The 14,334-nt window shown below is 30.7% G+C and overlaps 1 protein-coding gene across 3 annotated transcripts in view; it reads left to right on the top strand.

The window, feature by feature from the left end:
- CNOT6 (CCR4-NOT transcription complex subunit 6) overlaps positions 1–14,334 on the top strand; it is a 48,630-nt gene that overhangs the window by 28,655 nt on the left and 5,641 nt on the right. For 2 of the 3 annotated variants that reach the window (XM_031953808.1, XM_031953809.1), the window contains exons 5-11: positions 4,416–4,520; positions 4,605–4,673; positions 5,633–5,790; positions 7,596–7,750; positions 8,551–8,705; positions 9,229–9,459; positions 11,211–11,413. In XM_031953808.1, the coding sequence (XP_031809668.1) occupies positions 4,416–4,520; positions 4,605–4,673; positions 5,633–5,790; positions 7,596–7,750; positions 8,551–8,705; positions 9,229–9,459; positions 11,211–11,413 (1,076 nt within the window). The remainder of the gene's footprint in view (positions 1–4,415; positions 4,521–4,604; positions 4,674–5,632; positions 5,791–7,595; positions 7,751–8,550; positions 8,706–9,228; positions 9,460–11,210; positions 11,414–14,334) is intronic. The other variant, XM_031953810.1, reaches the window with a different exon arrangement.

Here is a 14,334-nt window from a genome sequence, read left to right as displayed (position 1 = left end):
CTTTAGATATTTAAAGACAGCTTTCACGTCCTTCATGAATCTTCTTTTATCCAGGCTAACTATGTCCAGTTCCTTTTTATGGAACATTAACATTTCCTATTTTAGGTGATTTCCAGACCAGTCATCCCTAGTTGCCTTTCTCTGGAGAAACTTTTAACTCTGTCAGTGACTCCTTTAAAATTTATTACTCAGATTTGAAAAAATATTCCAAATGTTTTCTTAGCACTGTATAACTCTATGACTATGTTTTCCCCCTTATTTGTTCTGACTGCTAAATACTGTACTTCTTTTAATGTTGCCAAAGATTGCCATAAATTTTTTGGGGCAGTCTGGTTACATTGTTGGTTAACTTGAAGGTTATAATAAAATTTCTATCTTTTTCATATTATCTATCAATCTATCCAAAACATAATTTAGTGGATAGAAAACCAGATTTGGAGCTATGAAGCCTGAGATCACATTCTACTGGGTCTGTGAACCTGGACAAATCATGTGACTTCTCAGTGCTTTAGGCAATACAAGGTGCAGAGAAAATGGCATTCTGTATTGGTAGCAAGAGTTTCCTCCCTCCAAGTTTTTTATATCAGTAGAGTTTTTTTCAGTGTATATAATAACTTTAACAAGATAGTAACTTTTAAGTATCCTGTTTTAGAAGATAATAGAATAATTTTCATTGTACTTTTGCACACAAACAAAATCAGTGCCAGTAAAATAACAAGGCAACATGAGGGGTGTGTGTGATATTTTCATTATACATATCTGATAAGAGTCTGCTTTCCAAAATATGTAGGCAATTAACAAAAACAATTAAGAGGTCAAAAATGTGAACAAAAAGTTCTCAAAAGAATTGCAAACTATATTTTGTCTTGTTTTTTTCCCCCCTTGGATCTAATTTTTTTTGCACAACATGACAAATATAGAAAATATATTTAAAGGATTGCACATTTTTCACCTATATCAGATTATTGGGGAGGAAGAAAAATTTGCTACACAAATTCTTACAAAAATGAATGTTGAAACAAGACTATTATAATGATCAACTGTGATGGGCTTGCCTCTTTTCAACAATGAGGTGATTCAAGGCAATTCCAATAGACTTTTGATGGAAAGTGCCATCTACATCCAAAGAGAAAACTATGAAGACCGAATGTGGATCAAAGGGATAGTATTTTCCCTTATATTATTGTTTGTTTGCTTGTGTCTTTTTTCTTTTTTCATTTTTCCCCCTTTTTATTTGATTTTTGATACCATTACAAATATGGAAACATTTTAGAAGAATTGCACATGTTTAACATGTATTGGATTTCTTGTTGTCTAGGGGAAGGGAAAAGGAAGGGAGAAAAATTTAGAGCACAAGATTTTGCAAAGGTGAATGATGAAAATTATCTTTGCATGTATTTGAAAAAATGAAAATTATCTTTGCATGTATTTGAGAAAATGAAACGCTTTTATAAAAAATGAATGTTGAAAATTATCTTTACATGTATCTTGAAAAATAAAGTACTTTTGAGGAAAAAAAGAAAAATGAAAAGGTCTTTACTTCAAAACCATGGGCAGAATAGAAAAACTGGAAGTTGCAAGTGCAAGTAAATCCAAAAAAATAAGAGAGAGAAAAATAGATTGGAAATGCAAATACAAAAGTTAAGGACAATCTAGAGAAAGAAAAGTAAACATAAATCTAAATCATAATTTTAAATGTGAATGAATTGAACAATTTAATAAAATGAAAAAAAAATGACATAAAAAAATTTCAAACTATTAACTACCATTTAAGATTGATCTAAATTACCAATAATAACCAAAATAGTTTCAATTTATACTTGCAGTTTGGCAAAGACGACTGTAAAAGATGGAAATAATAAACATTAAAAGGGCTGAAGACAGACACACTACTGTGATACACCTATGAATTGTTCCAATTCACTTCAGAATTATACTTAAAAATGTGACTAAAAATGTCCATATAATTTGACCCAGATATCTCACAATCAAATATATATATATATATATATATATATATATATATATATATATATCATGAAGATCAAAACTAGAAAGGTCCAATATATGCCAAAATATTTACAGCAACTTTTTCTCTGGTGGCAAAGAACTGGAAACAAATTCATCAATTGTTGAATAGCTATATAAATTGTGGTACAAGAATGTAATAGAATTACTGTCCTCAAAAATATCAAATGATAAATAGTATGTATTATGTGCCAGGCACTGTGCCAGATCCTAGAAATATAAGTACAAAGAATGAAATGATCCTATTTGATATGAGTTTCATTCTAGACTTGGGAAAGCAGGAGAACAATGTACTCAGTGACTATGACTACAGCATTGCAGTGTAAGTGGAAGATAAACAATCAAGAAAAACAAAAGTCCCAAACTGAACACAATGTAGCTGTAATGACCAAACTTGATTCCAAAGAAAAGATGAGAAAATATCATCAATTCTCCCCTACCCCCAGGGGTAACAAAAGGATGGAGATGATGAGTGCGGACTATTGCATGTACTGTCAGATATCATAGGATGATGTGTTGATTTTGAATAATTTTTTTTCATTTTTTTTTTTTTTTTTACAAGGGCTAACTTGAATAGGGGAGGGGAAATGATATATTTGGAAATAAAAATGTGTGAAAACAAAAAATAAATGATTATTTTTTAAAGATCCAAAAGAATCTTTTCTTTGGTTTTGTGTCCAACTTTTAAAATTATTTTTTCCTTCAGTGTATTTTTCAGAGTTTTGTCATGGCAGAAGTTAATTTATGTAGTCAGGGTATGTATATTGTTATGATTCAGCTTTCTTTATTTTGCACTATTGCAATATATCTTCTTACATTTCTACTCTTTAGATATGCTGTTTTTGTAGATAGGAATATTCCATTTGTATAATAGATCACCTAATTATTGACCACATGGTTTCTTTTTAATTTTTTTTTACTATTATGAATAATGTAGCTAGAAAAATATTTTTGTATAGAAGGGTATTATTCCCCCATTACTAATATCCCTAAGATAGTGTTGAGATCACTAGGTCAAAAGTTTGGGGTAATTGTAAATTATTATTCTTATTGCCATTTTTCTTTTCAAAAAGATTGTACCAATTCAGAACTCCGGCAGTTGTGTAATAATGTATTTGTTTTACCATATCCTTGTAACTTTGAATTTTATTTCTTTAAACTACCTTTACTAATTTAATGGATATGAGGTTAAAAGAGTTGCATTGACACTTTGAATACTAGAATGTTTAAACAATCTTTCAGATTTTTTTTGATAATTTGTCTTCTGAGCCCTTTTTTATTGAAGAATGAATCTTCTAATTTTGGATTTTCATTAGAACTATTTAAGGCAAAGTTTGTTTTCTTTCCCTAGTGTCTTTTCTTTTTATTGTTTTTGGGCATCAGACAATTTTAATTTTTATTAAAAATCTATTTTGCCTCATGACTAAATAAGAATATTCATTTTCTATACAACCACAATATTGTTTCCCATAATTCATATTTTAAATCTTAAAAAAAAAAACTGGATCATTAATATATTGGGAATTATGGTATATTGTTTGATATGTGAATGAAATGTTCTTTTTTTTTTTTTACCATGTTGCTGTTCTATACTTAACATTTTAAAAAACTATACAACTTTATATATACTAACTTCAATAAATAATTAGTAAAAATTGCATTTATCATGTTAAATTTCTTCTTGTTCTGGGCCTGTCTTTCCAGTTGCCAAAATCTTTTTTAGATATTGATTTAGATATTTAGATATTGTTCTAGTATAAGAACTGTACCTTCCACTTTTATGCCTTTTTGAAGTTAATAAAGATTGTGACTAGGTCTTCCAAGTCACTGATAGTCATGGTAATAATAATAAAAGTTCACTCTTTCATATAATGTAGTTTTTTCCAAAGATTTTTTTTTTTTTTTTGCCACAGCTAGGTATGTATTATCTCTAGATGGAGAAAATAAGGGTCAGAAAGGTTTTAACTTGCCAATCACCAATTAAGTAAGTGTGAGAACCATTGGATTAAGCCAGATCCTTTGGTTCTAGGTTCTTCATTCTTTATTAAGCTGAGATTCATTAATCTTTGTTAACTATTTTACCCACTATCTGAAAGAATACTGTAGCTTGAGAAGCAGTCATGTTTCATGAATGAATTACTTTTATCTTTTCACTTAATCTGATTAAAATCCAAAGAGAACAAAGAAAATGAATTTGATTTCTAAATTTTGTTGTTTATCAATTTTTTAAATTAAAATTTTATTTAAAATAACTTAGGCTAAGTCATTTGATAAAATATCAAAGTCTAATTAATATCTAGAATTTTTGATATCTCTAAATTAGATGCTCATAAATTAGGTCTTATTTTACTTTTTTTTTTTTTTTTTTTTTTTTTTAATACTTAAAGGAAATCCACTTACACAAGATATATTGAACCTCTATCAGGAACCGGATGGGACAAGAAGGCTACTGAACTATTTGCTTGATAATTTGGCAGGTACTGGAAAAACAAGTAAGTGGTAATTAGTTTAGATTACTTTTTGGGGAAGACAAATAGAAATATTGTCATTTCATTTTGTGTTAAATATTCCACTAGTGGCAACAGAACAACCACCTCCAAGATCTTGGATTATGTTACAAGAACCAGACAGAACAAGGCCAACTGGTTGGTAGCATTGTTTTTTTTTTTTTTTTTTTTTTTTTCTACTAGTTATTATTATTAAATTATTATTAATTAAAGTCATAGCATAGCGGTTATTTTTTTCATCCATAAAGTAATCTATGTAATAAATTTATCTATAATGCATTTAATTTGGAAAATACTAGTAATCATACTTTTGAAAACTAAACTTCTCAATATAGGTATTCCCAGGCTCTATATGGTGCAGAGTATGTGCCTTGTAAAGTATTGTCAAATGTAGTTAGAGTAAAAGGGCATTTGCATGATGTAATGGAAGGAGGACTAGCTCGGAATTTGGTAGGTTTTAGTTCTAGCTCTAGTTTTCTTACTTTGGGCTAGGCCTCACTTTTCTTGTCTGTCATTTTACATGATATCTGAGGTCCTCTTATTGCTGACATTATTTCATAGATAGTAAGTCAAAATCTTATAAGACCTGGGTAATGTCCCAACTATATTGAGTAGTGTTTGATTCGTAGTCATTCGGGACAACAGAATTCTTAGTTGAGTAAGAAGTTTCCCAGTTGACTTTGATGCCCTTTGAAATTCTAAATTTGATGAAAATAATTTTTATATTATTTTATAATTAGTTATAACAGGATTTTACTTGTGTTTTTGCTTAACTATATAGTTTTGCAGAAGTGAACCAGACTTGGTTTTTAATATAGCTTTGTATCAATTTTACATATTTCTCCTGAATGTAGTTTCAGGGTGGTGGGGATAAGAATGGGAAGAAATTGGAGAGCTTCAGAAATCTGCATTTTAGATTCTAACACAGTGAATGTCTAAAAGCCAAGTCTGAACTGTTTTATTTCCTTAATATTGTGTTTACCTCTAAATTGAAGCACCTTAAATAAAATTTTAGCATCTAACAATGTAAAAATCTTTTATTGGAATTTATATGAATAAGTTGGTTTTTTGTGTGTATGTTTTTTTTTCCCCTACAGCTTTGTTTTCTGTCATGTGCTACAATGTTCTTTGTGACAAGTATGCAACCCGCCAGTTATATGGCTATTGTCCATCATGGGCACTTACTTGGGAGTATAGAAAAAAAGCCATTATGCAGGAAATCTTGAGCTGCAATGCTGACATCATAAGTCTTCAGGTAATTTATGATGAAAAACTTTTGTTTAAATGTACAAAATCCCATCTTTCACAATTGCCAAAGTCAGGAATAAATAAAGTATACATTAATTGGCATCTCTTAGTTAACAAGTTTTGAGTTCCTATATTTATAAATTTCCTATAATCCAGCTTTAGTTTTAATCCCTTGGGTTTTAGACCTGGTGGGCAAATTCTCAGCTTCCCACTGCAACCCTGTATTGCCCTGATGAATTAAATTTTTTTTAAATTTTTTTTTTTTTAATAGCCTTTTATTTACAGGATATATGCATGGGTAACTTTACAGCATTAACAATTGCCAAACCTCTTGTTCCAATTTTTCACCTCTCCCCCCACCCCCTCCCCCAGATGGCAGGATGACCAGTAGATGTTAAATATATTAAAATATAAATTAGATACACAATAAGTATACATGACCAAAACGTTATTTTGCTGTACAAAAAGAATCAGACTCTGAAATATTGTACAATTAGCTTGTGAAGGAAATCAAAAATGCAGGTGTGCATAAATATAGGGATTGGGAATTCAATGTAATGGTTTTTAGTCATCTCCCAGAGTTCTTTTTCTGGGCATAGCTGGTTCAGTTCATTACTGCTCCATTGGAAATGATTTGGTTGATCTTGTTGCTGAGGATGGCCAGGTCCATCAGAACTGGTCATCATATAGTATTGTTGTTGAAGTATATAATGATCTCCTGGTCCTGCTCATTTCACTCAGCATCAATTCATATAAGTCTCTCCAGGCCTTTCTGAAATCATCCTGTTGGTCATTTCTTATAGAACAGTAATATTCCATAATATTCATATACCACAATTTATTCAGCCATTCTCCAACTGATGGACATCCATTCAGTTTCCAGTTTCTAGCCATTACAAAAAGGGCTGCCACAAACATTCGTGCACATACAGGTCCCTTTCCCTTCTTTATAATCTCTTTGGGATATAAGCCCAGTAGTAACACTGCTGGATCAAAGGGTATGCACAGTTTGATAACTTTTTGAGCATAATTCCAAACTACTCTCCAAAATGGTTGGATTCGTTCACAACTCCACCAACAATGCAATGTCCCAGTTTTCCCGCATCCCCTCCAACAATCATCATTATTTTTTCCTGTCCTGATGAATTAATTTTAATCTTTAATGATAGCCGAGTCTTTCCAGCATTGTCCTGACTGTTGTAATGTACTCTAGTCTGAAGTAGCTGGGAAAATGGAGTTATGTATATGGGATTTTTCTTTTTTTTCTTTTAGCACCATCTTGATTAGGACATATTGATTTTATATAGGAAAAATTTATATGTATGGTGCTTACATACCAATCTCTGTAGTAACATTATAATTAACTACTTAAAAATTGGCTGGGTAAAACAACATCTTTACATCTTAGGTTTTTTCTGTGTTCCTGGGTACCAAAAGAATTGATATGGGCAGTTTGTACTTGTAAAATGAAAAACAAACAGGTGAGAAAATGTATTGAAAAAAGGGGATGGGCTTTTGCAATTCTTACCTCTATAATTAAAATGCAACACCTCTACAAATAACATGTGGGTGATTGCCCTGATCAATGCCTTTTTGCAATGAAAGGTTAATATATTATAACTAAAGTCAGCCATAATATGATCATCCATTAACAGTAGTGTTCTTTTGATACTGACTGCCCCTTTTCACCTAACATCATGTTTTAATATAACAAAATTAATTATGTTAGAAAGGGCATACTTATAGTAGTTGGTGTGTTGTAATGAATTTGTTTTTAGGGAACTGAAATGCTGTGCTGTTTGTGATTTTCAGGAGGTTGAAACTGAACAGTATTACAGTTTTTTTCTGGTAGAGCTAAAGGAACGCGGCTATAATGGATTCTTTAGTCCAAAATCTAGAGCTAGGACAATGTCAGAACAGGAAAGAAAACATGTTGATGGCTGTGCAATATTCTTCAAGACAGAAAAGTAAGTAAGCTGTTTTCTTTGCAAATATATATATGCCTTTGTATTCAGTGTGGATTTTTAAGGAAATATTAACCAGTTTGTTAATTGAATGAGTTAAAGAAACTGAACTATTAATGAAAATAAAGCTACTGTCATAATGTTTTTCTCAAAGAATTGAAGGGAAATTTCAATTTGAATTCTCTGTATAAACACACACACACACACACACACACACATATTTTTTGTTGAGGTTTAATTCATATCAGTGGAAGTACTATGCCCTCTACTGAATATTTTCAAAGAACTTCTTAATTTGTCTGTCTTCAACCTGATCCTTGGGAAAGTGTGATATAAGAACTATGAGAAGAGATTGTGTGTTGTGGTTAAGTCAAATTTAAGTTCAGAGGAAAAAACCTCCATATTACCTGTGCAGAACTCTAAAGCCTTGTGTAGATTAATGCCACCTGAAAATAATTTAAAATTAATTCTGGAAAGTTGCCATTAAATGTGGAGAATTTGTCTTTGAGTGATCTTACCTCCATCAGATAAATGTAAGATTAGAAATATTTTTTTATGTGTTATATCCCTCAGTTTTCAAATTCTAGAATTTTGGAAGTAAAGAGATTAGCCAGATGTTTTTTTCAGATTGAAAAACAAAGTCTCAGAGAAAATGTACCTTACCAAAGTCATGTGTTAGATTGGGGACTTAAGGCTCGGCCTTCTGTCTCTTGGTCCCAGGCTCTTTCCTTTATACCATGCTGCCTCCCTTGAGAAAGCATTTTCTCAACTGTTTTTTTTTTTTTTTTTTTTTCAATATTTAGATTCACATTGGTTCAGAAACACACTGTTGAATTCAATCAACTAGCAATGGCAAATTCAGAAGGGTCTGAAGCTATGCTGAACAGAGTTATGACAAAAGATAACATTGGAGTTGCAGTGCTACTAGAACTTCGAAAGGAATTGATTGAAATGTCATGTAAGTGACTAATTTCTGATGAAATTGGGATCTAAAATACAAATGTGTTTTCTTGACAGCTTTGAAAAGAGTAGAAAGTAGCTGATCATATCTTAATTGATTATTACCTCAGAAAAAATAGAAAAGTTTTTTCCAATATGTCAAATCATTTCTTCTACCTACAATATTTGAGATAAGAGCTATTTCCTGAGAAAGTCTTATAAAGAATGAGTGAAAAGCAAAAAGAAAAAAAAAAGCCTTCATTATTTGCTTGTAGGCAGTTTTGATTTGAAAGAAATAGAGAGGTAAAGATGAAATGGAATAGCTATTCATACATTGAACTTGAACACTTTCCTCAATTTTTGGCAGCAAAGGTAGATTGGAAGTAGTCTCCCTCTTTTTAGTTTTTTTTTTTTAAGGATCTTGAGACTATTTAGATACAAAGGACATTTTTAAATGAGCTGAGCCATTTAAAATCATTTACTTTTAATAATAAGATTGTATGAAATGAAATGTTTGGTTTCCCTTTGTCCTTTAATTTTAGCTGGAAAGCCACATCTTGGGACAGAAAAGCAGCTTATTCTTGTTGCTAATGCACATATGCATTGGGATCCTGAATATTCTGATGTGAAATTGGTACAGACTATGATGTTCCTCTCTGAAGTAAAGAACATTATTGACAAAGCCTCTCGGAGTCTCAAGTCTAATGTACTGGGAGAACTTGGAACCATTCCACTTGTTCTTTGTGCAGATCTCAATTCTTTGCCAGACTCTGGTAAGAACAACAATGTTTATTTTGAAGAATAATATATTTTTTAATGTAAATGCATTAGTCACTGAAGATATTGTTGATTAGATTTAGTATTCGAAAAGACCGACTTCAGATACATGCCATGAAATGATTTTGTATATTTTAAAAATGAAATAGTATAATGAAAATACAATTAATACTATTAATTAATACTAAAATGTTAAAACTTGCTCCTCTTGGCTGTTAAAACACATAGTTTTAATAGAGAAATGACCTAATTAGAATTTAGGTTTTTGATTTAGTGCTCTTAAATCAGGGATTCCTAATCTTTTTTGGATCATGGATACCATAGGCAGTCTAGTGGCACCTCTAGATTTAGTCTTCAAAATAATGTTTTTAAATATATGAAATAAAATTCATAAGATTACAAAGGAAATTATATTTGAAGTTTAAAAACTATCTTTGCATGTATTTGGAAAAATTTAAAGGTATTTTTAAAAAAAGATATTAAAATGGTAAATAAGTTCATAGACCCCCTCCCCCCCAGGTTAAGATTTCCTATCTTAATTCATTATAGTACTTTAATGTTAAAATATGTTCCTCTTGGGTTTTTAAAAGGCAAAAATGATGTATCTATTTTAGTTCCTTGAGGGGTAAGGATCTCATTTTAATTATTTTTGTATCTCTCCCAGAATTATATTCTGCACCTAATATATGATTATAATGATAGTTAAAAGAATTAGTCATTTATAATTCTCTTCATGTCTTTCTTTTATTTGAAATGTATACTATTAAAGTTTGCTTACCTTGATAAAAATGGATAGTTGTTTTTATCTCTTATATATTGTATTCTCTATAATAATATATACTATATGTAACATATATATAAATAATAATCTATGTATTCTCAGCTATTTGGCATATCCCACATTCTGAGAAGCTTGTTAACAATGCTTCTTTTGGGTTCCAGCCATCCTTTCATAGAATTTCAGATATGATATATTTTATTGCCATAGGCTAAACTGGTTTTATTTTTTTATTTACAAAATTTAAGGAAATTAACTTCAGCCAAGTTAGGTAAATGACTCAAGCTCTGTTTGAAATACTGCTTGGTATGTAATGCAACTGTTATGTGATAAAGTGGAAAGAATGTTGAGTTTTGAATCAGAGAAGCCAGATTCAAATTCTGGCTTTGCTTTTTACCTTTTATTTCTTGGGCCTCAGTTTCCTTGTCTTGTAAAATGAAAGGGTTGAAATGAAGACCTCTTAGATTATTTCTGTTTCTAAATCTGTCCTCCTTTGATCCTATTAAATTGTAAAGCTTGTGTTATCAAACTGGAAGACACTATATTTGTTTACATTTCTCCTCTATATTTACACCTTCTTCCTCCATAAATCTCAATATAGTTCAAGAATATTCTTTGATTTGGTAGAATAAACACAATATTAAGTAATTTGCTTATTAAATTGTAAGGGCAGGTAGAATAGTGAGCTTTTTACATCAATTGTTTTTATCTCCACAGCTGGTCTCATAAAGTGTTCAGAGAATTATTTCTACTAATTAGAATTGAGGATTATTCTAGAAATATCACCACATAAAGTATCTGAAAATTGTGGAAATGTAATGTTAAGTAAAAATAAGTTTTAACATGCTTTTGTAAATATTTTTGGAGCATTTACTTATATATTGGCATAAAGCAACTCTGTAATAAGCCTGGCAATTTTAGCTTTTAAATTTTAATTTAACTATTAAGGGTTTTTTTGGTTTATTTTAGGTGTCGTAGAATACTTGAGTACTGGTGGAGTAGAAACAAATCATAAGGATTTCAAAGAACTAAGATACAATGAAAGTCTTACTAACTTCAGCTGTAATGGGAAAAATGGAACGACAAATGGAAGGATTACACATGGTTTCAAGTTAAAGAGTGCCTATGAGAATGGCCTAATGCCTTATACAAATTACACATTTGACTTCAAGGTGAGAATTTGGACTTGAAAACATGTATTCTATTAGAAAATCATGTAGCTTTTTCAGTCAAAATAATAAAATACACATCTTTAAAACATGGACAGTTTTTTTAAGTGTGGATAAAAACACTCATACTGTTCTTCTAAAACACTGAGCATTGGCAAATCCTTTGATAAAGTTCATGTAATATGTCCTTCATATTTCTAGCATTATATATATATATATATATATATATATATATATATATATAACTATCAGTTAAAGGGGAAATTTCACCTTCATTTGTGTTATACTAATCCCTCATTTTCTTGTTGGAAATTGAGGAATTCATAGTAATGAATGTTTTAAATCACCATCTTTTTCTGATAAAGTTTTATATATTTCTTTGTCTTAAACATAGTATATTTATATTTCAGTATTTCATTGATCTATGATTTAAGACATAACTCCTTTATAATTTAGACAATTTTTGTGACAATTATTGCTGAAAATTATCATCTGGTACTCTTTTGACAACTCACCATCTCAGGGAGGGATGAGCATCTCTGAATTTAGTTATTAGCCTTTGGACCAGATATAATTTATCACCAAGTGTATGGTCAAGAACTTCTCCACCCTGGTAGAATCAGTTAGTTTTGTGCTCATCTGATTTAAATTTTGGAATCCAAAGCCCTTTTCATGTTTCAAGGGATAAAAATATGCTTAACTTGGCCTATTCTTAATGATTCAAGATCATGACATGAATATATCCTGTATAAAGTGTTGAAATTGTTGAAGTTTCTAAGACTGTATCCTTGTACTATGCTATATTTTTAAAGTTATTTTTGTTTTCCACACTATTTCTCTCTTTTTACTCTATTGCTCTAGCTACTATTCATATATCTTCTAATAATTCTCCCCACCCCAGTCTATCAGCAAATTACTGCTAAACAGATTACCAAACTCATGAGGTACACATCTAAAATAAGAGTAAATAAACCCTGAAGCAGGGTTTGTCTTTTGAGGAATGTTCTCATTCAAATTGTTTAACTGAGATATCTTTGGTTTTACTATCAGAATTAAATAAAGTTCAATTCACTTTAAAACATTAAATTATGGGGAAATTTTATTATCACTCCTGATTTTCTTGTTGAGATGATGCAGCTTGAGAGTATAAGTTGAAGAATGGTTCTTATGAACAAGGTGTAGCATGTTTCTTCATTGAATTAATTTGTGAACTGCTAAAATAAATTTGTTGAATGAGGTGATAGCTTGAAAAAGAATGTATTCTCAATTTTTATGCCAACTTATCTCGCAAATCTTAAATTTCCATTAGTTATTTGCCTTCATCTAACAGCAGAAAAATAGATGTGAAGTATGGTGGTGCCTTTTAGTTCCTTTTAGTTGCAGCAAACTCTAGGTTTATAGAGTCTTAGAGTACTGGAGCTTAAAGGGGGCTATAAAGCTTATCCAGTCTACCCCCAAATCCCCATTTTACAATTGAAGAAGCTGGTAAAACAGGTGAATTCTAGCTTAGCTGGCACTCAAACTTTGTCCTCCCATTCCAGTGTTCTTTATACTAAATATTGCTCTTTTTTTATATTCACAGTCTTGGGAAAAAACAAAAACAAAAAAAAGGCATTCTCTCCCTTACCTAAATATCTCCCTGTAGCTTTAAAAATTATAGGAGTAAGAATAGGAAATGGATTGATTTTAGATTAGAAAAAGACATCTTCACATTTACTCAAAAGGTCCTTATTTGGATAAAATTTGTCATAAAATTATAGAATGATAAAAATGTATAATCCTAAGGGGAAAGAACTCATCTTCCATTGTAAATTGGTGATGTAATAACACTTAATTTCTGTGTGAAACCTAAAGTAAGGAGGTCTGCCTTCATAAACTGTGATGTCTAGAAGATGATTTTTATAGTGCCATTCTTGAGATACCATGATATCCTTTCAGAAATTAGGTATTGTATAATATATGTTCTAATTTTTAAATTGATTATTATTCTGCATAGACTGTAGTTTTTATTAATCAAAATATTTAACTGATACATCTCATTTCTTGATCATGCTTTGATAAAGTTATAGTAACCTTACATTAGTTGTAATTTATTGTGTTTGCATTAGACAAACATCAGAGTGCACTGCTGACCCCAAGATTAGTTTTATTCAACTTGTTGCCTGTGGAGAAAATCTATAGAGGAATTATTACTTTACATAGGTAGCATAGTTAATAGAACACTGACTCTGAAGTCCATTTTATCCTCAAACTAGCTGTGTCACTCATTTAACTTCTGCCCCAGTTTCCTCAATTGTGAAAGAGGAATAAAAATATCATGCTCCCTGGATTGTTGTGAGGATTACATGAGATAATGTTGGTAGATCATTTAGCACAGTGCCTTGTATTATATGTATTAGGTACTTTAGAAAATGTTGTCTTCTGAAGGATGCCTACTCCCCTCCTCATCCCCCAGCTTTCCATTAACCTGGTTAACATGACTGTGTCTGCCATATTGCTCAAATGGGAGGATTTATTGATACAACTGTCAAGGCAACAGCAAAGTATCCTTTAAAGCCTTGGATTTTGTAGCTTTTAAAAAAAAAAGAAAAAAAAGACTTTTCTGAATGTTGGGGGGAAATAAAAAGTTGTTGGGAAACAAGTGCAAACGGCATCTGATTCATTATATATTAAACCTGAAGCCAGAAAAGAAACTAAAGATAAATTTAATTTATAATGGTGTTGGTACTTGCTTTTTATTTTTTATTTTATTTTATTTTTTTCCTTTCTACAATATCTTTCATATTCTTTTCTTGTGCTGAATTCACTGTCTTCATTTGTTTCTTCACCCTAGCTTGCTGTCCTGATCTTAATTTCCCTGCTTGCATTCTTTTTACTCCTTAAAAATATTAGTCAAATACATGAAAATGTGTTTTGCCTAACTA

The sequence above is a fragment of the Sarcophilus harrisii genome, chromosome 2 (genome assembly GCF_902635505.1).
Source record: "Sarcophilus harrisii chromosome 2, mSarHar1.11, whole genome shotgun sequence".
In the NCBI taxonomy this organism is placed as follows: Eukaryota; Metazoa; Chordata; class Mammalia; order Dasyuromorphia; family Dasyuridae; genus Sarcophilus; species Sarcophilus harrisii.
The sequence above is the reverse complement of the archived record's forward strand: the minus strand, read 5'-3'. Positions and strand labels throughout refer to the sequence as shown.